The sequence below is a fragment of the Macaca nemestrina genome, chromosome 15 (genome assembly GCF_043159975.1).
Source record: "Macaca nemestrina isolate mMacNem1 chromosome 15, mMacNem.hap1, whole genome shotgun sequence".
NCBI classification, from domain to species: Eukaryota; Metazoa; Chordata; class Mammalia; order Primates; family Cercopithecidae; genus Macaca; species Macaca nemestrina.
This window is the reverse complement of record NC_092139.1, coordinates 61,180,873-61,207,362: the sequence shown is the minus strand read 5'-3', so window position 1 is coordinate 61,207,362 and position 26,490 is coordinate 61,180,873. Positions and strand designations below refer to the sequence as shown.

At 39.8% G+C, this 26,490-nt stretch overlaps 1 protein-coding gene, 1 non-coding gene and 1 pseudogene across 2 annotated transcripts in view; 1 reads left to right on the top strand and 2 right to left on the bottom strand.

Moving 5' to 3' along the window:
* The window catches only part of LOC139358555 (POTE ankyrin domain family member G-like), a 32,782-nt gene extending 11,699 nt beyond the window's left edge, over positions 1 to 21,083 (bottom strand). The window contains exons 1-8 of the mRNA XM_071079794.1: positions 20,068 to 21,083; positions 15,549 to 15,663; positions 15,216 to 15,389; positions 12,255 to 12,361; positions 10,787 to 10,924; positions 8,343 to 8,413; positions 2,429 to 2,499; positions 1,016 to 1,060 (exon numbers count right to left, since the gene is read on the bottom strand). Of these exons, the coding sequence (XP_070935895.1) occupies positions 1,016 to 1,060; positions 2,429 to 2,499; positions 8,343 to 8,413; positions 10,787 to 10,924; positions 12,255 to 12,361; positions 15,216 to 15,389; positions 15,549 to 15,663; positions 20,068 to 20,978 (1,632 nt within the window). The 5' untranslated portion in view covers positions 20,979 to 21,083. The remainder of the gene's footprint in view (positions 1 to 1,015; positions 1,061 to 2,428; positions 2,500 to 8,342; positions 8,414 to 10,786; positions 10,925 to 12,254; positions 12,362 to 15,215; positions 15,390 to 15,548; positions 15,664 to 20,067) is intronic.
* LOC139358981 (U6 spliceosomal RNA) lies at positions 9,522 to 9,628 on the bottom strand. The gene has a single exon (XR_011614481.1). It is a non-coding gene; the product is annotated as a U6 spliceosomal RNA (small nuclear RNA).
* A 4,145-nt stretch (positions 21,084 to 25,228) lies between the features above and the next one.
* LOC139358545 (cyclin-dependent kinase 2-associated protein 2 pseudogene) lies at positions 25,229 to 26,248 on the top strand (annotated as a pseudogene).
* The last annotated feature ends 242 nt before the right edge of the window (positions 26,249 to 26,490 follow it).

The window sequence follows — 26,490 nt, the reverse complement described above, 5'->3', positions numbered from 1 at the left end:
GGAAGTTTGATATTAAGGATATTCACTTTATTGAATAAAAAGAACCTTTTTGATTGATTTTATCAATTGACTCAGTTTGTCATTATTGTAGTCATTAAAAATATTTCACACTTAAGTTTGATCATATATACAGAACAATTACCCTCTAATTTTAAGATGTAATTATCATATCATTGTAAAGTTTGCTTCATTTCTGCTTGACTGAATAAAACAGAAGTTTTCAAAATTCAAAAAGGGTCCTCCTTCATTTTGTGCTTTTATTCCCAATGACTCTTCAGAATCTTATATATGTATTTATCCCATTTGACTCGTGGGAACACACAAATAAAAAGACAAAGATGCAAAATGTGTCTTCTTCTGTCTTTACCACCTAGATCTCACATTAAGCAGTCAGATTTAGAGGATGAGACACTTTGGGGCTTCAGGAATAGAAAGGAAGATTGCCCTTTTCTGCACTGAGATATTCTTCTCCCCCACTGCCTTTGATCATTTTTTTTCATTTGGTCCCTGGGATATCAAAAACATGATGGTTCTCACTGAAACATGGGAACCAAAGTTCGCCACAACACAAGGAGCAGAGTGAAACTGCTGAGGTACAAGCGTGGATGCCCAGAAAATAAGATGTTCCCCAAATTTCACATTCAATAGCCGTACAATTTTCTAGCTGGAAGATACACAGAATAAGAAATTATCTTCTTTAGCCGCATTAACTATTGATAATCAGACTAAAACCAAGAAAGATAAAATGATTGATCCAAAGCTCCTAAAGTCGCATGACCTAGCACTTTACGGCACCATTCAGGATTATTCCATAATAATGAAAGAATATCTCTGGGGTTTGTATCTCTTTAAAACTCAATCTACAGAATTCTTTCTGAGTTAAATATTAAATTTTTCACTGATGATTTATGCTACTTACATGATAGGATCATGTGTGCCTATACTTACAACACTTTATTAAACAACATAATGTAAAAATCTAATTCAACAGAAACATTTGAATATAATGGTATACCTCTCTCTCACAATCCTTTTTTATATCTGGTTCTTGAGACATTTCCTGCAAATGCAAAAATAGAAGGTTAATTTGCTTGTTGTATTTCTGTGATGTTTCCTCTTTTGGAATGCATGTTTTAAAAATAATTTTATTTTAAGTAATCAAGTATAGACAATGAAAAATTAGAAAATAATTAAAATTAAAATTTAACTGTTAAAATAAATAATTAAAATTAAAAATTAACTTTTTAATCTACGTTCAGCTACTGCCACATCACTGGCTTCTGACTAACATGAGAAAAATAATTCACCTTAGCCAACGGGAGAAGATAAACATGAACCAGCAAACTTAACTTTGTCACCATTTGTTTGGACTCCACTTAATTTATTACGTGTTAAATCTGCCAAAAATGCATCAGCGGATGATTTGTAGTGTTGCAAAGTCTTCCTCACTTGAAAAGAGTTTACCTCACCAAACCCTAACCAGTGAGCCTCTACAGATTACTAACTGGATTGTAGGCATGCTTTCAGTTATTAGGAGCTGAAATCAACACCAAACAGAAAGAAATGCAAATTCTTAAATTTTAATTGAAATTATATGTCATAATATGATAGTGTTATGTATCTAGTTTATCTGCTTAAGTCCAGTTCTAATATATTCTAATGTGTACTAATGACAGTGGATAAAAATTTTAATAATCTGTACTGATTTTCTGCAACTGCAGTAAGTTCAAATGTTATTGTGTTTCTGCACTAACACCAAAGGTCCCATTCTGCAAGATACGATTCTTGTAATAGGCATTTGGGTTGCTTTTATGACCTGGTTCCCTCCCTGAAGAGAAACGCTGAGGTCAATGAGAGATCACAAGGCAGAATATATCTTTCACCTTGCTATCAGTGACTGCAATATAAAACTGCAGATTTTCAATCACTGGCCATGATTACTCTTCAACCACGAATCCAGCTCAGGGACCATCAGTGTTACATTGTTCATAATTCTATTGCTTAATAATATAATCCAATAATTGATGTTACTTTCTTTATCATGTCAGGGTGTTGTAAGAATAAAAGAACAAAGTTCTGGAATTTCTTTTGCCTCTATTCCAAAAGGAAAGATTACCTATAAGCTAATCAAAAAGGCAGATAAGAATATTTTAAATAAGAATATTGCAAAGTAAGAGTATTTTAAAGTTTATAGTGGTTATGCTTTTTATGTTAAGTTTCAAATGCTAACTTAGAATCTATTGATTCTTCTGTTAATGAGGTTGCTGAATTTATTAAATTTTATGAATCTATTAAAAAGTTCTTAGAAAAAAGAATCTATTCATCCTCAAAACCTAGTCTGAAAGATAATTTCATTTGGACTACCTAATATTATTAAAGCAAAGAAAACAACATTAAATCAAACATTTAAATGTAAAATTTTCCATGCCTCTGGCTGGCTATTTTCACTGCCTTTAAGCCTTTGTGATTCTTCCTCTGATGTCAGCTTTAAGTCTTGTTCTGTTGAGAAATCCATATATTCAGTTAAAATGAACCACTTAGAACAGTTAAAAACTATTGCCTTTATAAAAATAGATTTAAGACAACATTTTATTTTATCTCATAAATTGAGTGTTTAGTGTTTTATGAAATAGTTACTTAGGAAATCACTCTCTAAGACTTCAACAAACCACTTGGGGAGACGCCTGATGAGATTCACTCACAAATTCATCCACCCAACATAAATGAACAAAACCACCAGAAACACAATTTTAAAATACAGTAGAAACATATAAGGTAACACAGAATGTTGTTCTCCACTTCCTAATCATGAAGCAGTAAATGTAATGAAAAGGAAATTTAGTTTTAAAGAGAAACAAGTTTTTCTGCACTTAACTACTCTGACTCTAAGGATAGTAACAGGCAGGGCCCAGGTAAGGTTGTGTTGACCCTGTCCAAGAAGCCAGAGCCCACAGGTATGGGTCCAGACATCCCAGAGCAAGGTTCAGAAAACAAATTCCTTTACCGTCTCCCCTTCCCCTCAGCATTTACTCATAGCTATTTGTACAAATGTATATATTTTGCAAGTTCTTCTTTTCCTTCAATGTAGTTGCAAAGTCACAAGCTATGCTGAGGTTGCAAAACTGTCACTATATGATTAACTGCCTTTGTTCTGCTTCTGTAAGCTTGCCTTTATAAGCCAGGCTCTGTCTTTGTTCAGGACTCAGCATTTGGATGCAAATCCACTGAACCGGTGTGCACCTAAATAAAATCCTCCTGTTTCACCCACTGGGTCTCTCCTGCCTCCTGTTTTCTGCAACAATAGTACCTTATAAATGATTTCCAAAACTACTACTGACACCTGTATTAGTGCACAATGTCTTCCTAATATCTAAAATGTTTCCCTCTACTATTCTGACAAATTTATTTTCTTTTCTTTTTTTTTTCTTCTTCTTCTTCTTCTTTTTTTTTTTTTTTTTTTTTGAGCCAGGGTCTTTCTCTGTCACCAGGCTGGAGTGCAGTGGCACAATCTCAGCTCACTGCAACCTCTGACTCCCTGGTTCAAGCGATTCTCCTGTCTCAGTCTCCCAAGAAGCTGGGATTACAGGCATGCACCATCATGCCCAGCTATTTTTCATATTTGTAGTAGAGATGATGTTTCATGATTGGCCAGGATGTTCCTGATCTTTTGACCTTGTGATCCACCTCCTCCAGCCCCCCAAAATGCTGGGATTACAGTTGTGAGACACAACAACTGGCCTTATTTTCATCTTTTAAAACAATGATATGTGAAGTCTTCCTTGATTCTGCATGTCTTTCCCCAGATAAAAAGGTACCTCCTTCTTGAGGCTGCCTTCTGACTTCACTGATTTTTCTACTGCATCTTTACACCTGAACTCTATGTTATTCCCCCACATATCTGTCCCCTCTGCTCCAAGACTGCAGAGAAGAGTCTTGCACATCATCTTTGTAAAAACAGTCTTTATTTTACTGAGAAATTTCTTATTGAGTCCTGCTACATACATGCTACGCATTAGGGTTTAAAAACAATGAAAATAAAGCATATCAGGGATGGCTTTTCTAGAACACATGCCCAAGCACAGACTGAAATATTGAGGCTAGCCAGATTAAAAGTGGAAGAGGGAAGGAAAGGGTAACAGCATTCCACACAGCAGCAAGAGCAGGAGTGAGGCCTGAAAGAGTGAACGAGTGAGTAGGACATTACCAGCAGCTCAGTAATGCCAGAGAAAGGGCGCACAGGGAAAAGGGCTAAAGATGGAGAGTGGGGCAGAAGTCAGATTATGAAACCTGATGTGTAATTTTAAGATGCTTGGACATTAATGTTCAAGAGTGATCCCTGGTCCTATCTGCATTTAGAAAAATATCATTTTAATGCCAAAACCAATATTCCTAGTGAGCCAATAGTCATTAAGACAAGGAGACAGATAGCTCTTGTGGACACAGCTGAGATGTTACTATGTAGCAAATTCTCAATAATTCTCATGAGCACTTGGAAAGTCAATTCTATAATAATTCAAAGAAATTATAATCAATCACTTAATATTTGGTTTGGGAAGGTGCTTTCTAAAGTTATAGTGCATACGAATATAATTCATAGTTGTGAATTCAGAGATGTGACAATAAAGCAATGAAACTACACTGTGTTTGAGTCAGTAATCTTCAGATTTCTATCTCGTCTTCCTACCCGGTTTGTAAATTCTAAGTATAATCTTGGTACTCACTCTCAAGTTTATGTTAAATACTAGCCTATAAAAAAACACTCTTTCTCTTACTTCTTTTTGTTATTTATATGTTGCTGTTATTAAAGGAAGAACACAAAAATGTCCCACTGAAGGGATTCTATTTGGTTGCAGGCTACAAGAGGGGAAAAACAGAAAGCATATTTTGCAGAAAATAGTATTTCAGAAATCAGAACTATGACATGAAGTCAAGCAGGGCACTCTAGGACTGAATTTGCTGTGCTTCTTTAATACACTCCTTGCTCTCTTTCTTTTCTGGCAGCTGTGACTCACACAGGTCATGGAGACTATCATTCCCTAAGAGGAACTCAATTCTGATATTCATCTTTATCTATTAAGTTCACCTATCCCAATTCTGTGTTCTGTGGATGCTGACTTTCGGTCACTGATGGTGATACACATGGACAGTTTCATCAACTTTCAGATTCTTTGATCTTTGATAAGTCTTGTTAGTGAGAGTCAAAGTAGTAGGATGTGAGTTATAAATGCTGGTTATCCAATTACCTACTCAAAATATACTACATGAAAATTCCATTAAACATGCATAGGAAAAAAATTGTCATTCCTGCTGACCTGCAGCTCTTTGCTCTTCTGTATTCACCAGAAAATTTCCTACTCCTTCCTCATGTCCAGGTTAAATACTAGTGTATGACCTGGAAACCTGTAAATCATCTGACATTTCTCTCGGTCCCCCAAGCCTTTCTCATTCAATTATCACTAAATCATATGGACTATACCTCTCTTCTGCCTCTGCTTTATATTCCCACTGCCACTGGGAACATAAACTTTACCAAATGGCTTCTATTTAAAAGAAAACTGTCAACTACTAATGTTAGTTCTTACATGAAAAACATAAGCAAAACAAATAAAAAGGGATAACACCATAAAAACAAAGACCAACATATTAAAATGAGTAACTGAGATTCCTAACTTTATGCCACCATGGATGGGTGAAAACCTTATAATACATTGATACTAGTCCAAGGACGTGTGACGAAAACTATAGCTGACTATTGCAAAGGCTTCCTTTGTCTCCTGGTTTCTTTCCATGGTAACCTTCCACCAATCCCAGGAAACTATAGGCCACAGTCCAAATTAAATCTGCCTTATGGTTTGTAAATAAAGTTTTAAAGGAGCTCAGTCATGCCTGTTTGCTTACATAGAATCATGGTGGCTTTCACTCTACAACAGCAGACAACAGCAGGGGTAAGTAGTTATGACAGAGACCACATAGTCTAAAACATTTCCCACCTGGTCCTTTACAGGAAAAGCTTGCTAACCCATTTTACACCATAACCAGAATGCCTTAATACTCACATTTAATCTTGTGACTCCCCTGCTCGCATGTCTCCAATGAGCCCCTGCAGCAAACATTGTCGAATCCCTACCAATAGCCATTCCTTATTCTTTCTTGCAGAAGAAACACAAGTCTATTGGGATGTTTATTATCCCAATCTCCCTCCTCAGCCTTAGAAAGGGAAACGTTAATTCTAAGCTAATCACGTATTTGCATTCCCAGTGCCTGGTTTGGGAATGAGCAGGTAGTGTAACACAGCCAATGAAATGTTACAGGAAGCCCCTTGTGTACTTCTAAGTTTTCTCCCTGTTTAGAAAACACAGGTGAAGAAAAGAAGCCCTCGAGATGTTGTGTTGTGAGAACAAGATGTTTGGAGCTGTTGCAGATTACCCAACCATGAAAGGAGACATGAATAAAACACTGTCGACAGCACAGAAAGAGGGACAAGAGTGATCCCTAGGATATCACTGAACAAACAAAACAACTCTGGTTCCTACTGTTTTCACCACTGCTCATCAGTATTTGCAGTCCAAAGCATTCTACCTGGTAAACTTCCCATGGCCCACAGGATAAAATCTACTCATTTCTGTAGTATTAAAAAGTCTGTCATAAACTTGCCTTACCTAAGTATTCACCTCATTCCCAACCTCTGGTATCTCACACTTTTGGTGCTAGCAGAACTGAACTGCTCAGAAACCCTGCAAAGTTCACTCAAGCATCTTGTCTTTTGCACTTGCTGCCCTTCCTGCCAAACAGGCAATCTCCTTAGATGTTCCTTCTGGCCAACACACAATCTTGTTGCATGTTCCTTCTGTCAAACATTATTCTTCTGCTTCTTTACCTAGAAAACTTCTTCTCACTCTGCATGCTTCCCTTGAATCATACCTACTTTTTTTTTTTTTTTTTACCAAAACTTTCCTTCCTCATCACTTATGTCTGGCACATAATCAATATATAATAAATTATAAGCTTCCAGTGAGCATCTAGCATACAGTAAGAACTGAATAAAGTAGTAAAATAAAAAAATAATGACAATGATAATAACAAACTCCTGTCTGTGTTTTTAATGTGTTCTATTGCATTAGAAAAATGCTTAGTATCTAAAAGACATTCAATAGTTATTTGTTAAGTGAAGTGAAAACATAAATGGAAATATTTTCTTTGTAAATTTTATTGAAAAAGCACAGAAATGAAATAGAGACAGCTCTATTATGAGCACCTTAAGGATCAAAACTACATCTGCTCCATCTTTATCTCCTGCAACTTATAAAACCAAACTTATAAAAGTTCTTTGATAAATTGATGGCTAAATTAAAGGTGTTCTCATATCGTTTGGGTTATACAATGTATTAGGTGTCCACAACCAGGTAGCATACTAGCATTTTTGTTATTGTGAAACATTTTTCTAATTTTATTATAATCTCCTGAGCCTAGAGTTGAGAAATTTGTATATTTATTATGACAATCTTTTGGCAAATGGTAGCAGAGCATTTGTTCTAACAAAATTGCTGTTATCATGACAACTAACCAGCAGGTAGAAGAGCACATCTTCCTCCAACAAAGTAAATGTGTCTCTTTCCAACTTCAAATGAGGAGGAATGAAGTCAGTAATAGTGAGACCTTGTTGGGACAAGCATATGTAACATAACTTTGCTCCAGCATTCTTTTGAGATCAAAAGTTCCTTACTTTTACTTTTTTATCTATGGTAGGACCACCCAGAGCAGGGGTCCTCAACTCCCATGCTACAGACCGGTAGCAGTCCATGGATTATTATGAACCCATGGATTATTATGAACCACACCACACAGGAAGAGGTGAGCAGTAAGCAAACCAGGGAAGCTTCACCTGTACTTACAGCCAACCAATAATAATGGCTCATATTATTGCCTGAACTCTGCCCCTTCCTAGATCAGTGATAGCACTAGATACTCATTGGAGCATGAACCGTGTTGTGAACTGCCCACCCGAGGGATCTAGGTTGTGTGCTTCATATGAGAATCTAATGCCTGATGATCTGTCACTGTCTCATGTTGCCCCCAGATGAGACCATCTAGTTGCAGAAAAACAACCTCAGATCTTCCACAGATTCTACATGATGGTAAGTTGTATAATTATTTCATTATATATTACAATATAATAATAATATAAATAAAGTAGCACAATAAATGTAACATGACTGAATAATCCTGAAACTATCCCCACCTTCCCCCAGCCCATAGAAAGACTGTCTTCCACAAAACTGGTCCCTGGTACCAAAAAGATCAGGGACAACTGACCTAAAGTAATTCACTATCACAAGGGTTACCTGGATTGCTGTTTTCAGAAGAGATTTTTAGCATCTGTTTTTCTTCGTAGTCAGAAAGTAATTGGCAAATTCTATGTATAAAAATGTAATAAACCAAATTACTATTTTAATACTGATGTAAAACACTTACCAAATGTAAAATTCTTAGAGTATTTCAAACAATATCATAATATCAGAACTTAACAGTATTATCCCATCCACTTATGAGTACATTCTACAAACTTCTCTTGAAGCTTCTAAGTAAAGAAGACAAAAATGTAGGGTGAAATGCTCATAAATCGAGAGCAGTGTGACCCAGTAAATTAGCTTGCATTAGCATGACATAATAGAAAGCGTTCCAACTCTGCTTAAGTCCTAGCTCCATAATGAACAGCTGCTATTTGTTCTTGGATGACTTGCTTATCTTCTTCAACAAAGTGAGGACTTTGCTACCTTCTTTCACTAGGTTGTTACAAAGATTTAACAAGATAACATTTTTTAAATGCTCAGAGAAATAGTAAAGCAAAGAAATAATCTGTTCCTAAACATTATAACTAAAATTATCTTGGAATCCAAAATAAAACCCAATGCATATTTTGTTCATAGGTTCTAATATGCAAATGTTATAGTTTTCAGCAAATGTTATTAAGTCTTAATTTTGCTTCTTAGTTTTCCTGCTCCTTAGGGCTTATAATTCTGGGCATCTCAACTACGTCTTAGTTTGTGACTAAATTTACTCATAAATATCTCATTAAAGTAGATAATGTGAGTGTCCACTATTACGGAGTTGACCAATCACACCAAGGGCAGAAAAACCAATGGATGTTAAGACCTGGCTTGGACCAGTGATCCTTCTGTACTGACTCCAACTCTGAGCCAGCAGATGTTTCTTAGGATAATGGTTTATATTGATGTTCAATTCCACCTGACATGGAGACCAAAACTCTACCTATATGTTTTTTAGTTTCCATGAAGAAGTTGTAAGTTGACATTCCCTAATTTTTGACATACACACTAACAACATATTTTGCACCAAACACATTATTCAGCTCTGAATCACCTCATAGACCATCTTACATGACTATTTTTTTAGTACAAATCACAATTTCAATATTTTGGTGGCACCCAGTTTTTGCTTTGATTCACACTGTTTCCTTAGAGCTAGTCAGCAAATAGTCAAATGACCTTCCAGTGACTGACCAAACTATGGAATGCTTCAAAAATTTGTGCTGCTTCCTTATGCAGAAGCCATGCTAATTTTCTCTGTATTGTTCCCATTTTAGGATATGTGCTGCGGAAGCAAGCACAAAGCCCTATTTTTACACATGATTAGTGATGAGTCATGCACAGGGCTTGGTTCTGTTAAGTCCAACTAACCTACTTGAGATTCTGAGAATTCTCTTCAATGGCTCCCTGTGAGGTAGAATTTGAAGATATTTTAAAATCTTGAGTTACAGATGAAAGTAGCTTGGACGATTTTCATTATCATGTAAAACAGATCACTCAAGGGCCGACCACAACTGGGAGCCACTGCTTGGAGAAGGTTCATATGGGACTTTCTACTGCCTAAGGTTCTATAGAGAATATAAAGGTGCCTCATAGTACAGATCTGATAGCAAAGAAGAAGAAACAAACACTGATCTCTTTCTGTCACATTATTTGAACCCCTCTGACCCTTTAGAACAAGCCCAATTAATATCTGCCAGAGAAAAGACCAACAACGGCCTCAAAGGATTTTGTACCATGAAGGTCTCAGCTAATTCTTGGCTAAGATATGGTTTCCACATTAGGTTCTGAATATGGGGGCAAGTGTCATTTTGCTCACTTTGTCTGCAGATCAAGTCAGGATGCCCAGCTGCCAGAGCAGGGTGCTGGTGCTTTGGGAACAATGGCTGAGCATAGAAGCATAGATATGGGAACTTAAAGACTTGAGGGATCTGAATCAGTAAGGGCATCTTGGCGTCAAATGTCAACCATTACCAGGCAACAGGACCAGTTTGAGTGGCAACAACGCAGCAACAGAAACAAGGGAAACATCAGAATGACTGGAATGTCCTTTTTATTCTCCTCCTTCTGACTTGATAAAAGGGACTGTCTTCCTTGGATTTAGTGAATCCCTTCAGTTATTGAAAAATTCAAGGAGTATGTAGGAAATAGTCTCCAGAAGACAGTACAAGGTTTTCTGTTAAGCTGGACATTTCAAGACTCAAATAACTAATCAGAAAAATGAAAGATATGACACTGTTTTTTAATCCCATCAATAGGTGTTATACTGTATCCATTGGTACTTCTAAATCGTCTTGCTTTTTTTTTTGATTTCTTGCTGATGCAGGGGACTAACTGACTGCCACTCTAAAACTAGCTGAACCGCACTATGACATCTCACCTGATATGTAAGATGCTATTGTTATAATTATTTTAAACCTCAATTTAGCATTAACTCGCCTTTTAATGTAAACACTTACACATTATGATGACTAGAAACAGCATAGTCTCTGGCCGTCTGTCCAGATAGATCTTTAGAAGAGACATCAATATTTTGCTCAAGTAGAAGGCTGACTATACTTGCTGATCCACAACGTACAGCAAGTATGAGAGCATTTCTAAAATGACAGAGATAATTTCTCCCTTAGGAACTGTAATAAACTTATTTTAAAAGCTAATTTGATATACTTTATCAACTTAACATCTTACCTGTCCATACAGAATTAAAGATTTACATGCACTAAAACACACAAGCACTTGGGTGCTTAAGTGTTCATCTTTGTAAAATACCAACAAGGTTTAAAAGAAGGGACAACAAGGAAACCTCTTATCTCGGTGAGGTATTGGAAAGTAGAAGACATTAATTTAAAGTCTTTCAATGGGCAAAAAACAATGCTAGGGCCACTTATCTGAAGTGGACAAAGTTATAAGTGAAAATTTCCTTACAGCTTCCCTAGACTGATATGCTGTAATAGAAAATCAGCTAGAGGGTAAGATAAGTAAGACCTCTCTGCTTGCTGAAAGCAGTAATATTAATAATAATGGTAAGAATAGTCATAGGAGTTTCAGTTAATGATGCCAATAAGCATGTGCTAGGCACTGAATTAAATGCCATATATATCTTCCTTACTTATGCACAATCAATTTGAAGGATATATTCTCCTACTTTTCATATATGACAACACATTTGGTGGTAAATAAGATTCCCAAGGTCACACACTTACCAAATAAGAAAGCTAGGGATTAAACCCAGTCTTGTGTGAATTCAAAGCCTAGCTCTTTTCTCTTTATCACCCACTTATGGCTTGCCTTCATTAAAGGAAAAGTGTATCCACTTAAAACTATCTTCACTCCCTCTCTCCATACCAATTAAAAATAAAACCATCAAAATACACTGGAAATAAAAAAGGAAAAGCTGTTGGACCCACAGTATGTGGGAATAGCAATTAATTGTCAAGTAGGGATAAGCTAACATTAATATTCTTCAAACAAGGCAACTTAAAGCAGAGTCATTGAATAGAAAAAAGGATTTTCAACTCCTATTTATGTTTCATGCAGCATATTTAGCAGAAAAGCATATAAGACACAGAGGTTAAAAACTACTAGAAAAGGTTAAGAAGTTCAATACTGGGTCATAAAGTTAACTAAAAGCTAAAGTTCACATTTCATAAAATTAACATGAAATCCCTTTAACTAACATAATCTCATCTAACCAAAAACATCATACAACAAATAACATCAGTCAATACAATAAGAGAAGATGAATCCTACTAAAACTGTTCTTCATGTTGCCCAGTCCAAATAATTGTTTTTCTACTTAACTGATTTGTGTTGATACTCATCACTATGTCCCAATAAGTATAATTTAATCTTACTAATTTATTATTTATGACTTGAGTGACTGCTATCAATCTCGAACAACACACAGATTAAAAGAAATAACTATACCTTCCACATCTGTCACGTGCACTTAAATTAGCTTTTTTCTTGATTAAAAATTTCACCACTTGCTGTTTTTGTCCATGTACGCCAAGCAAAAGTGGTGTGAGGCCATGCTGTAAAACAATATAAAACAAAAACAATATGTAATTCAAAAAATTACCTATTTCTCAGCTGAACTGGAAACTTTATATAAGATCCCGTGGACTTACACTCATAGAAAGTAAATCAAATGTAGCTGCTTCCATCTTACTCTTCTGTGCTTTCCCACATGCTGCTGCTTCCCTTGGAAACACCCCTTCGCTGCCTGACCACATCAACTCTGATCATCTCAAAAACTCACTTTCAACATTTACTGCTTCCAAGACTCTTTGCTTCTAACCCAGCATTTGGCATGGCACTTTTGGAGGACGATTTTTTTTCCATTTAAACAAAGAGCTTCTTGAGGGCAGGGGATGTATCTTTTATCTCTATATTATCCAACCCTAAGACAAAATTCTTGTGTATAAAGCAAGAATTTGAATGTAAAATATTTCTTTAGTTTCACATGTTTTACCAAAAGTTCAAGCTCCAATGTGCAATAAAAATTGCTATTAATACTCCTACTGCCCATTTGAAGAATTTTTCCATTCATTCATTTAAAATCTATTTGTATTTACTTTTTCCAGATTGTTAACTAAATCATCAGTTCATAGGATTACTGAAACTAACAGAATTCCCGTCTGTATTCTTAATAACTCCATGGTTTTTAGTGTTTAAACCTGCCATCTTGATTATGTCAAAGCTCTGCAAACATAAGAGACATAATGGATAGTCCACAATACAGCTTCAGTTGATTAAAAAAAAGGTTTAGAATTTGCTACAATTCTAATTGAGAAAACTCTGCTCTTAACAATGACTTACTGACCTAAGCACTTGAATAAGTGAACAAAGAGACACAAAATCCTGAGAGGGCCATTCTCTACTTAATGAAAGACTACTCACTGCAAATTTCTAAAGACCTTCTGAATGGCAGGGAATAACTGAAGGTATAAAGGAAAAGGTATTATTCCGTAAGCTGATAGTGCCAATAATATTCATTTTAATGTCTCATCCACATATAAAAGTCAGACTTGGCCAGGAATGGTGGCTCACACCTGTAATCCTAGCATTTTGGGAGGCTGAGGTGGGTGATTCACTTGAGCCCAGGAGTTCAAGGTCAGCCGGAAAAGCATGGCATTAACCTCATCTCTACTAAAAAACAAAAAAAAACAAAAAACAAAAACAAAAAAAACACACTGAGATTGGAGAACCACCTGAGCTTGGGGAGGTCAAGGCTGTGGTAAGCTGTGATCACACCACTGAACTACAGCCTGGGGAACAGATTGAGACCCCATCTCAAAAACAAACCAAAAAAAAAGTTAGATTAATGTTATTGGAAAGGAAAGATTGAAAGGAATTAGCACATATGCAACTCCAACTCTTCTGGAAATATCTTAAGTTTCTGAGACATAAGAATTTACATATTACACTTATGTATTCATGGTTCTTAAGCAGAAGTGTATCCAGATTTTGAGAAATTTGTTGTTGTTGTTGTTGTTAGAGACAGGGTCTCATTATGTTGACCAGGCTAGACTCGAACTCCTGAGCTCAAGCAATCCTCCCACCTCAGACTCCCCAGCAGCTGGGACTACAGCCCTGCAACACCACGTCTGGCTTCAAGGAAACATTTTTAAATGTACATATTAGACTTACTCTATCAAAACCTTCAGGGGAAAGCCTAGACTTGTGGATTATTTAAAAATTTTCCTGAGGTAACTGGAATGCACAACTCTAGCTGGAATCTAGTACAATAGATGATTACTTCAGTCTCAGCGCTCATCCACATAACCAATTCCCTTTATCATTTGAGGATTTGGCCAAAAAGAGGAAAGAGTAGGAGAGAGACTCATTTGCTGAAAACATCACATAATTTTCCCCGGTAAGAGTAGAACAAGGTCTAGTAAACTCAAAATCCAACCTGATCTTGCTCCTTATAAGCCCCTTATCACCCACCTTCCCATCAAGATATTCTAGAGTTGAAAGCAGAGTTGAGACTCCAATTGGCCATTTTTACCAGAATAGGACACTAAGTCAGTTAATTACTTGTTGTTCCCTCTGCTCAAGTGTTTCCCACTACATTACCACCTATTCACTGCCTATCTGGATCCTCAGAGGCTTCCTGAAATTGATCTCTAAGCAGTTTACAACCCACTAACTCCCTCTCCCAAACTGAAAACTGTCATTCTCTAAAATTGAAAAGAACCTTGTCTCACCATACAAAGGAAACAAATGAATGATCAACAGCAACACACACACACACGTGCAGAGACACACACACACACAGAAAACCTCTTCATGGTCTTTCCCTCCATTACCCAATTTCCAAATTGGCCTTGATATTTCTGATTGCTGTCTTTTTCCCTTTCCGCTTCTGCCTCATGTGCAATCAGAAATATCTTAAGACGTGTCACTGAGAAAAAGACTTGTCACTGAGAAATCCATCACCTCATATCTATTACTGTTTTTTTTTGTTTTTTTGTTTTTTTTTGGAACTTGCCAAAGGGGCAGGATTACTATTCACTGAACTCTGTTTGAGTTTTCTTGGAGTTTTAATGTAAAACCTATTTCCAGGGCAAATTTTGTCATTTTACATTTATTAGGGGAAAAAAAAACCTGGCATGAAAAAAAAACAAAGTATTACCTTATACAAATTCAGTGTTTTTAAAAAAAACATAAACCACAAGAGCATTAAAAAAAAAAACTGTACCCTCGAATGCTTCTTTAAAAGTAACAATATTTAAAATAAAGTCTTAGATAATTAACTCATTTCAAACTATTTTCATTCAGGTTATGCTTGAGCTTCCAAATATAGAAAACTGGCCCTTACCCAGGTCAATGTTAAAATGAATGCATTTCAGTATTTTGAAGATGAAATTGGTAGACCCATACCTTGTTTTTTGATTCAATATCAGCACCGTATAAGAGCAGTGCTTTCGCCATTAATTTATCTTCATTGTAGATAGCATAGTGTAGAGCAGTATTTCCATACTCATCTGGAATATTTGGATCAGTGCCATGTTCCAGCAACATTAATGCACATTCATCTTCTTGGCATTGTACAGCCTGTCAGTATTAGACCAAAAATAAATTATAAGTCCTGAGAATTAAAAGTAACATTCCACAGCTTTCACCAACTAGTTCCATTTAAATGAGAAAACTCATTTTTATGCTATGTATTGAAATCAAAGCCATCTCATGCTGATATAGTTGACTACTGCATACCTTGATCAGAGCTGTCCTCTTTTTGTTGTCAAGGACATCAAGTTGGCATCGTCTGTCCAGCAGGAGTTGTACTATTTCTGAATTCCCATTGGCAGAGGCCAGATGTAGAGCAGTCCTATGAGAGTGAGAAGACTTTTTAGGAAATTGTAGTGCACTATCTACAGCTACATCAATGATTCATGCAATAGCAAACACAGAAAGCCTGCTATTACTCTGCCTTCAAAACAAACTTAATTTCCCTTTGAAGAAAGCACACTACTTATTACCTCATGACTCACTGTATGAATGAAAGAGCAGCCTATTTGAATAGGAAGACCAGAGCCCTTGAATGGCATTCAACGTGGGCTGGAATCCTACTTGAAGCTCTGATGCTTCCCAGCTGTTGCTTACCTATTTTGGCTCTCAATTTCCTCATCAATAAAATGGGAATGAAAAGAGTCGATTTCTCAGAGGAAACCACAGTAATGCTTAAATAAGACTCTACATGAAAGATATAGAATAGTTCCTAACACAAATAACAGCTCAGTAATTGTAAGATATTATAATTTTTACTAATACCACTAAAGACAACATTTGAATTCAATGAGATGATACAATTATACCTACACTTTCAGGTATGTTTTAAAGATTACAGGTAACGATGTATTTTAGTGATTCTAAGATGATCATTGTCTCTATGTTTCACCATTTCTCACACTGAAATACCACTTATAATTCATGATTTACTATAACTATAATTGGCAGCATTTAAATAATTCTCTTATTGAGACATACAATAATGGGGCATCATACAATCCCTGGTGCCTTACATTAAGTAGAATATGTTACAATATAACACGTCTGGGGCAGTTCCAGTCAGATGACTAGCATTTAGATAAATTTTAGTTCTTAAAAGAAGTATGGAATAAGAGGGCTGAGGTGAAAACACAAACAAATTTCTAAAATAATCTATTTCTTACTTTGGTTTTCAAAAACTTTAAGCCAAAGAAAGCTTGAAATTCAAATGAATGGCATGGGCTCATTTTTCTCAATACTTAGATTTATACAATGTATGTACATTAGATATTTCCAATCATTCATATTAGGATTTAAGACTGTTATAATTCTTATCCTTTTAAAATGAATTTATGAAACTATTTGTGGAGCTTTTTTTCAACGTTTACTTTCAGGGGTACAGGTGCAGGATGTGCAGGTTTGTTACATAGGTAAAAACGTGTCAAGGGGGTTGGTTGTACAAATTATTTCACTACCCAGGTGTTAAGCCCAGTACCCATTAGTTCTATTTCCTGCTTCTTTCCCTCCTCCCACCATTCACCCTCTGATAGGCCCCAGTGTGTGTCGCTTTCCTCTAGATGTCCGTGCGTTCTCATCATTTAGCTCCCACCTATAAGTGAGACCATGCGGTACTTGGTTTTCTGTTCCTGTATTAGTTTGCTAAGGATAATGGCCTTCAACACCATCCATGTCCCTGCAAAGGACATGCTCTCGTTCTTTCTTTTATGACTGCATAGTATTCCATGCTGTTTGTGTGCCACATTTTAGTTCTTAAAAGTACTAAAACAGTCTTTACCCAAGACTTATACATTTTCAGAAGGGTAGTTGAGGGTTATCTTTTACTATTGTCTACCTTCAGAAATGCTTTTGTTTGAAAGGAGGGAAGAAAAGTTTCAATTGAGATTACCTCCTAATGCCCTAATTTTAAATCTCTCAACTTGCTCAGGCCCAGCAGGTAAATATGAAGTTTTCAAAGACGGAAGGATCCTGGGAGATGGTAGAATATGCCTTCCACATAATAGGTGTCTGGCTTATGTTTGATGACTAAACGGATTGAAAGAATGCATAAACACAGCTTGGGAGTTCAATATTTTTAAAGAATGCTCCTGTTGAGTAGAGCAATACATTTACAATAGTAATGGTCATTTATATTTGCTATTTTAGTTTTCATAAATATATAACTAAAATAAAATAATTAATTCATACCTTTTACACATGTTTATATATATAATGAAAAGATAATTTTATAATAAAATGTATATACAATAAAATCTACAGGAACAGGTAAACAGAAACCCTCTACTTTTCAACAGGGTAAAAGTTCACAGAAGATAGCTATCCACAGGAATAAAAATAAATAATAAAATGTGAGAAATTATTTGTATCTATGCAAGTAGCATATTTCTTCTCTTCCCAAGGATTATTTCATTACTAGTGAAATTTAACTAAAACTTTTCAGATATTCATTGCAGAAATCACAGATAAGAGAAAGGGAAGAACTTCACTTACAAATCCCCAGAAATAAGTTTGATTATGTTTTCTACACGTTTTCAGGTAACACAAGAGCAGATTCTGTTTGTGTAGGTGTATAACAAACTGATTTTTTCCTCACTTGATATAGCAAAGCACATCTTTGCACAACATATCTCTGTATCTACTGACACCTTCAATGGTTACATGTTATTCCATCCTATGGATGCACTGAAAGTTTTTCATAAAATCTTTATGTGAGCTCTTCTCAATACACTGCTATTTTAAGCAATACTAAGAAAAACATATGTGTCTATTTCATATAGATATTTCAGTATAATAGAGTTGATAGGTAAAAGGCATACACATTTTTAACATGTGGTTCTTATCATCGAAGTGTGTTAGAAAAGTTGCAGCAGCTTAAACTTTCAGCAACTACATAAATACCACTGTTCTTCACCCTCACAAACTTGGTGGATAGAAGACAGTATTTCATTCCTTTATTTATTTATTTTTATTATTAATTAATTTATTTATTTTTGAGATGAAGTCTCATTCCATGATCCAGGCGGGAGTGTAGTGGTGCAATCTCAGTTCACTGCAACCTCCACCTCCCTGGTTCAAGCAATTCTCCTGCCTCAGCCTCCTGAGTAGCTGGGATTGCAGGTGCATGCCACCATGCCTGGCTAACTTTTTGTATTTTTTAGTAGAGACGGGGTTTCACCATGCTGGCCAGGCTAGTCTCAAATTCTTGACCTCGTTATCCACCTGCCTTGGCCTCCCAAAGTGCTGGGATTACAGGCGTGAGCCACCGCGGCCGGCCTTTCATTCCTCTTCTAACTTCAATAGATAACAGTATTTCATTCCTCTTCTAACTTAAATTCCTTCTCTTACCAGGAACACTACGTTTTCCTATGTGCACAGGTCACTGGTAGATATGCAAAAAAGTACCTTGCCCAATCTTAAATTGAGCTTATTTTATTATATCTGCATATATATGCTTGGTTCAGTGGCTCAGGCTTGTAATCTCAGCACTTTGGGAGGCTGAGGCGGGTAGATCACAAGGATAGGAGTTCAAGACCAACCTGGCCAAGATGGTGAAATTCTGCCTCTATTGAAAATACAAAAAATTAGCCGGGTGTGGTGGCGGGCACCTGTAATCCTAGCTACTCAATAGGCTGAGGCAGAGAATTGCTCGAACCCGGGAGGCGGAGGTTGTAGTGAGCTGATATTGCGCCACTGAACTCCAGCCTGGGCAACAGAGTGAGATTCTGTCCCAGAAAAATAAATAAATAAATAAATAGTTGCATATATAAATAGGCTTTTGTGTTTTCTTCTGGTATTTTTCTCCTTTTGTATATTTAAAAATTTTAATCTATACTCCAGGAACTTACTTTTGTGACATAAAAATCTAGCTAGTTTTCTCCAAACAGCATGCATTTCATTTATTAATGATTAATCTTGCTTTATCAATATGAAGCATCGCCATTATCAAGTGCTAAATTCTTACATATATTTGGGTATTTCTGGATTTCCTATTCTGTTCTATTCATTGATACTTTTTCAGTTGTTAGTAAACAATTTGTGGAAATAGCACATTCACATTTTGATATCTGGAAAAGCAAGTCTTTTTCCATTCTGTTACAAAAATTTAACTTATTACAGCAATAAAATACAGGATGTACAGTGTAAAAATGTTAAAACTTTGCTATTTTTATTTGGCTTACGTAAAAGTGATAAACACAGAAAAAGCTCACATCTTAAGAAAAACGAATCTTCCTATTCAAGGACACAAACCATCTTCCCATTTCAGTTTCCTTGTAAGGTTCCTCAGGTAAAGGACATATTTACATAGGGTACATTGATATCAAATCCATATTGGATTTTATTTGAAAAATATTTAGCCCAGAAGTTGATATATTATGGGACTTAGTTCTCAATATACACCTTTCTATAATGTATAGAACATTGTTTTAAAATGTGTACATTAAAAATAATCTGCTGCATCGACTTGATTTTGCGAGTTAAGTCACTTTCATACAGTCTATTAGTGTTCTATAAGGGAAATTATAATCGGATAGGAAATCAGCTAAAGTTTTGTTTCTGTGTTGTTGTTCATAAAGGGCCTGTGCCCTGACCTCTCTGAGGTTTCCACACCCAGGGTGGTGTGGGGCCTGCGGAGGAACAGAAAGCCAGAACCCCGATCCCTCCAGGAGGGTATGCCCCCATCATCATCCCCCCACGTCCCGCCTCCTCCCAGCCCAGGCCCGGTTACCTCTTTTGTTTGTCCGTCTTGTTCACGTCAGTGTCCCTGAGCATGACGATGAGATCCTTTCTGGGGACTTTACCCCACCAGGCAGCTCTGTGGAGCTTGTCCAGATCTTCTCCACGGACGTGGTACCTGGGCTCCATGAAGGCGCTGTCGTCGTAGTCTTCCCAAGCTTCCACGTTGCTCTCCCCGCGCCCCTTGCAGCTGGGGACGTGGTACCTGGGCTCCATGAAGGCGCTGTCATCGTAGTCTTCCCAAGCTTCCACGTTGCTCTCCCCGCGCCCCTTGCAGCTGGGGACGTGGTACCTGGGCTCCATGAAGGCACTGTCGTGGTAGTCTTCCCAAGCTTCCACGTTGCTCTCCCCGCGCCCCTTGCAGCGGGGGACGTGGTACCTGGGCTCCATGAAGGCGCTGTCGTCGTAGTCTTCCCAAGCTTCCACGTTGCTCTCCCCGCGCCCCTTGCAGCTGGGGACGTGGTACCTGGGCTCCATGAAGGCGCTGTCGTCGTAGTCTTCCCAAGCTTCCACCTTGCTCTCCCCGCGCCCCTTGCAGCGGGGGAAGCAGTGGCAGCACCACTTGGCCATCTTGCTCCTAAGTGTCTTCATAGCAGAGGCATGGTGGTCCCCAGAAGTGCCCACGTTGCTCTTGCCGCTCCTCCTGCAGCAGGGGAAGCAGTGGCAGCACCACTTGGCCATCTTGCTTCTAAGTGTCTTCATAGCGGAGTCGTCCTGGTCTCCAGAAGCACCCACGTTGCTCTTGCCGCTCGCCCTGCAGCAGGGGAAGCAGTGGTGGCACCACTTGCCCATCTTGCTCCTGAGACCAAATGGCTTCTTCACAGCGGAGGCAGCGGGTATTGAAGAAACCTCAGCCACCATCTGCTTTGAACAGCCAGGGGAGGCCGGTAGTCGCGAGCACATCGCGTCTACCAACCAGTTTCACCAACTAGCAGGAAATTCTGGGTTTCCGATCTGTTTGAAGAGAAAGGTCAATCCCAGCCAAAACCTGCCAACCCCAGCAGGGGAGCCCGGCCCACCCCACCCGGGAAAACCCACACCCAGCCGGGGAAAGCCCACGCCCACCCGGGGTGATCCCACGCCCCCCCCCCCAGGAAGGGCCAACCCCCGCCCCGCCCCGCCCAAAGGAAACACCCAACCCAGCCAAGGGAATGCCAAGCCCAGCAGCGAAAAGGTCAAGCCCAGCAAAAGAACGCGATGGAGGAAACGTCAATCCAAGCGAGAAACACCGGGCAAAGCGATTAACGCCGAGCCAAGCGAGGAACGCCAAGCCAAGCCAGGAACGCAGAGCCAGGCCTAGCCGTTACAGGCTAGCCAAGCCGTTGCGCGGGCGCGCGGGCGCGCGGGCGGTGTGCGCGCCTCAGGCGGTGTCATTGCACGTGGCACAGACAGTGGCCAATGTGTGCAACCTGCGCATAAGTCTTGGTGCCACGAATATCAGTGACAGCCTTGCGTTCCCAGCAAACTTCGTGGGAACTGGCCGAGCCTTCAGGCTGTGGAGGAGAGGCCTCTGGTTGGAAAAAGCCTCTTGAAGCAGGACAGGGGCTAGAGCGCCTGGAACTGGAGGATGCTGACAGGCTCCTCTGAGGAAAGCCCGCAAGACACTTGTGGCAGTGCTGTTGCCGGTGGTCACGGCTGCCGCTCAGAGCTCGGACTTCTTTCTTATATTTGTTTTGGTTTTATTTTGCTACTATTTTCTACTTTCTTGATGTGATAGCTGAAATTTTATTTGAGAAATTTCTACTTTTCCGTCATACACATTTAGTGAAACACATTTTCTGCCAGCACTGGCTTTACCTGTGTTGAATCAAGTGTGATATGTCGTATTTTTATTCAGTTTAATATATTTAATAGTTTCCCTTGAGACTTTTCCCTTAGGAGTGTGCTTGCTGTTTAGCGCTATTCACAATAGCAAAGACATGGAATCAATCCAAATGTCCATCAATGATAGACTGGATGAAGAAAATGTGGTACACATACAACATGGAATACTATGCAGCCATAAAAAAAGAATGAGATCATGTCCTTTGCAGGGACATGGATGGAACAGGAAGCCATTATCCTCAGGAAACTAATGCAGAAACAGAAAGCGAAACACCTAATGTTCTCACTTATAGGTAGGACCTGAACAATGAGAACACATGGACACAGGGAAGGAAACAACACACAATGGGGCCCCTGGATGGGGGCGGGAGAGGGAGAGCATCAGGAAAAATAGTTAATGCATGCTGGGTGTAATGCCAAGGCAATGGGTTGATATGTATAGCAAACCACCATGGCACAAATTTACCTGTGTAACAAACCTGCACATCCTGCACATGTACCCCAGAACTTAAAATAAAATAAATAAAAATATAAAAAAGAAAAAACCAACAAAACTGTGTGCTGTTTATCTTTCAAGTATTTAAGATTTTGCTGTTATCTTACTTTTTTATTTTTAATTGGATGCCATTTTGGCTGGAGGATACATTCTACATGATTTCAGTTCTTTTAAAACTCTAATGTTTGTTAAAATGCAGGACACAGACCATCTTTGTTTATGTTCTGTGGGTACCTAAATGTTCTGCTGTATTCTGATGCTAGGGGGTGGAGGAGCAGGGGTTTTTGTTGTTTCATTTTGTTTTGTTTTTTTTGAGGCAGAGTCTCGCTCATTTTGCCCAGGGTGGAATGCAATGGCCTGATCTCGGCTCACTGTAACCTTCGCCTCCCGGGTTCAAGCGATTCTCCTGCCTCAACCTCCCCAGTAGCTGGGATTACAAGCACCCGCCACCACACCCGGCTAATTCTAGTATTTTTATTTTTATTTATTTATTTATTTATTTTTTTTTGAGACGGAGTCATGCTCTGTCGCCCAGGCTGGAGTGCAGTGGCCGGATCTCAGCTCACTGCAAGCTCCGCCTCCCGGGTACACGCCATTCTCCTGCCTCAGCCTCCCAAGTAGCTGGGACTACAGGCGCCCGCCACTTCGCCCGGCTACTTTTTTGTATTTTTTAGTAGAGACAGGGTTTCACTGTGTTAGCCAGGATGGTCTCGATCTCCTGACCTCATGATCTGCCCGTCTCGGCCTCCCAAAGTGCTGGGATTTAGGCTTGAGCCACCACGCCCAGCCAATTCTAGTATTTTTAGTAGAGGCAGGGTTTTGCCATATTGGCCAGGCTGGTCTCCAACTCCTGACCTCAGGTGATCCACCCGCCTTGGCCTCCCAAAGTGGTGGGATTACAGGCATGAGCCTCTGCACCCAGCCAACGGTGGAGTACTTTATAAATGCCAGTGAGCGGCAGCCACCAACATCAGTAGCTGCTGACGCTGCTAGCGGCTGGGGCGGCCAGCGGCCAGAGCCGGGACCCAGGCTTCCTGCCACCTGTGCCTGCGGCTCACACCTGGAAGCTGTCCTCCCACAGCCTACGGGGGGGGGGGGGGGGGCACAGCAAAGCTGGTATTTATGTTTGAAGGAAGGAAAAAAATCGAACAAGTAACCCAGCACTGTTCTTTCCAGATCCATCCCGCTGGCCCTCTTGTTTCCCACGTTTTTGAAAACTGGCCACTCTGACCTCAGATCCCTAAATCGCAGCCACTGAGACCTGGCTCTCAGAAGCCAAAGCCCTGGCACTTTCCAGGCTGAGCAGGAGGAGGTGAAGGCAGGCTGGAGGCTGGTCCAGGACAGCTGAGGGCTGACCATGGGGGGTTGTGCAGAGGCCACCACTGGGGCCGCTACACGTGACATGGGATTTGGGCCATTGGGTAGAAGGCATGGAGATGGGGCACTGCCGGCGGAGCCACGGAGGAAAGAGAACACTCTCCAAATTGTCTTCCAGGGTTTCCGTGAGCATTTTATTAACTCAGAATCTGTCAGGAATAATACTAGGGAGTTACCTTTCCCTGAAGATGGCTCTTGTCAGAGTAGTGAGATAGGCGTGGGGGGGGGCGGGGGGGGGGGAGGAAGAGGAATGTGAGGCTCAGTTAATACATATTAAGGTCAGCAACGGTGTGCCGCTGGCAGGAGCAGAGCGAGCCTGGAGATTTGGGTGGCTGCAGTTGGTAAGTGGTTGCAATCCAGAGAGTGGGACTGAGGTCCTCCCTTGTCATGTTAGCATCCCGTTTCCTGGGCGTGGCTCTGACATCCTGCAGGTGGTCATTTCACTCATGGAGGCTTTGTCTCTCTTCCATCACCCCAGACTCAGCTTCACACTCCAGGGCTGCACACCACCAGCCACCGTCATGTTAACCCCTTCCCAGGTCAATGTGTCCCTCACCTGGAGCCCGATCTGCTGGACAGCCTGGGACCGTCCATTTTTGGAGTGGTGGGCAACCTGGTGGCCATCGTGCTGCTGTGCAAGTCACGCGAGGAGCAGAAGGAGACCGCCTTCTACACACTGGTATGCGGCTGGCCGCCACCGACCTGTTGTTCACTTTGCTGGTGAGCCAGGTGACCATCGCCACGTACATGAAGGGTGGGTGACCTGGGGCCAGCCCCTGTGCCAGTACAGCATGTTCATCCTGCTCTTCTTCAGCCAGCCCGGCCTCAGCATCATCTGCACCCTGATATCTATACAGGTAATTTGTGTTCGACATTCTCAGAGGAGTTTCATAAGCTTTATGTTTTATCTGGGTTATAAACAGAGTCCTCAAATGCGTAAAAAAGAAATCATACCAGGATTGAATTCCAGCAGGAATAAGTTTATTTTACCTATTCAAAATGAAAATACTTTCGTTTTGTTTGATAATGTTTTTGTTAAAGATATGTTTTTGAAAAAAAGTTAGGTAAATATTTAATAATGTCCCCTTTTCTATCCCAAGAAGTAATTTCATAGTTTATTTAAATTTTTTAACAAAAATGTAGCATAGAGTTTTTTAAAAAAATAATTGCATATTTTAACTCAATATATCCAAAATACTGTATCAACATGTAATCAATGTAAAAATTACTAGAGATAGTTTGCATTCTTTTTTCATATGAAACCTTTGAAATCCATTGTGTATTTTACATTTTAGTATGTCTCAACTAACTCAAATGTGAAATTTTCATCGAGAATATCTGAACTGTATTTAGATTAATAAAAACTGCAGTTAAAAAATTCAACACAGATTTAGTAGGGGGGCCGTGCAGCCAGCTTGCAAATCAGATCTCTGCTGAGCGGCCAGGCAGCCAACCCCCGAGGAGCGGCCTGCTGGCATCCCCAGCGCCCAGGAGTTGAGGATGTCCTACAAACCCATCACGCCTGCCCCCAGCAGCACCCCAGGCTCCAGCACCCCTGGGCTGGGCACCCCGGTCCCTACAGGAAGTGTCCCGTCGCCGTTGGGCTCAGTGCCAGGAGCTGCTGTCCCTTTCAGACCGCTATTTAACGACTTTGGACCGCCTCCGTCGGCTGCATGCAGGCCATGAAACCACCTGGCGCCCAGGGCTCCCAGAGCACCCACAGGGAACTGCTGTCGGTCACAGGGGAGATGGGCAAAGGGATCCGGACCACCTTTGCTGGGAGCAAGACCACCACGGAGCACCTGAAGAGAGAGATCATCCATCCCTAGTCAGAGTGCCTGGCAGAGACAGGGCGGAACCCACACACTTAACAGGAAGCTCCTAAGCCTCCGTGTCTGGACTTTTCCTGGCCACTCCAGAGCACCTGCTTCTCCCTGGCCCTCATCCCTAGCTGCACTAACCATCCTGGGCTTCCTGTCCTGTGTCCCTTGATGGTGCCCTCAGGAACCAAGGGGCGGCTCTCACTCCAGGTGGCAGCACTAACGATCCTCCCTTCCCCCCACCCCACTCTGCCAACGCAACAAGAGTTAGCAGCGAGGTCCCCGTGAGTCCCACCCATGACCTGCCCACAGTGTTGCCCACTGGAACTTTCTGCGGCCCCCACCACTCAGCCCTTCCCAGCACTTCTCCCACATGCCCCGAGCCTCCTTCTCCCTCAGCACGGGCTCAGGCCTCAGGTCTGACACTTCCCTGCCTTGTGTCTTTTGCTAAATATGACCTTTCTCCATTAATAAAAGATGATTTGGAGTTGCGCTCTCTAAAAAAAAGTTTAATATAAAAGAGAAATAAAGGGAAATTTAGCAAAGGAATATATAGATGAATATTTAAGTACTCAGAGATGACATTACTACCAGACATAATGAGATCATCAGATATTTCATTTACTTATGATTAATATGTTTGCATTTACCTTTTAATTTAATTTTATTTATGTATTTATTTTTATTATACTTTAATTTCTAGGGTACATGTGCACAACGTGCAGGTTTGTTACATATGTTTACATGTGCCCTGTTGGTTTGCTGCACCTATTAACTCATCATTTACATTAAGTATTTCTCCCAAGGCTATCCCTCCTCCCGGCCCCCCACCCCATGACAGGCCGTGGTGTATGGTGTATCATGTTCCCTGCCCTGTGTCCAAGTGTTCTCATTGTTT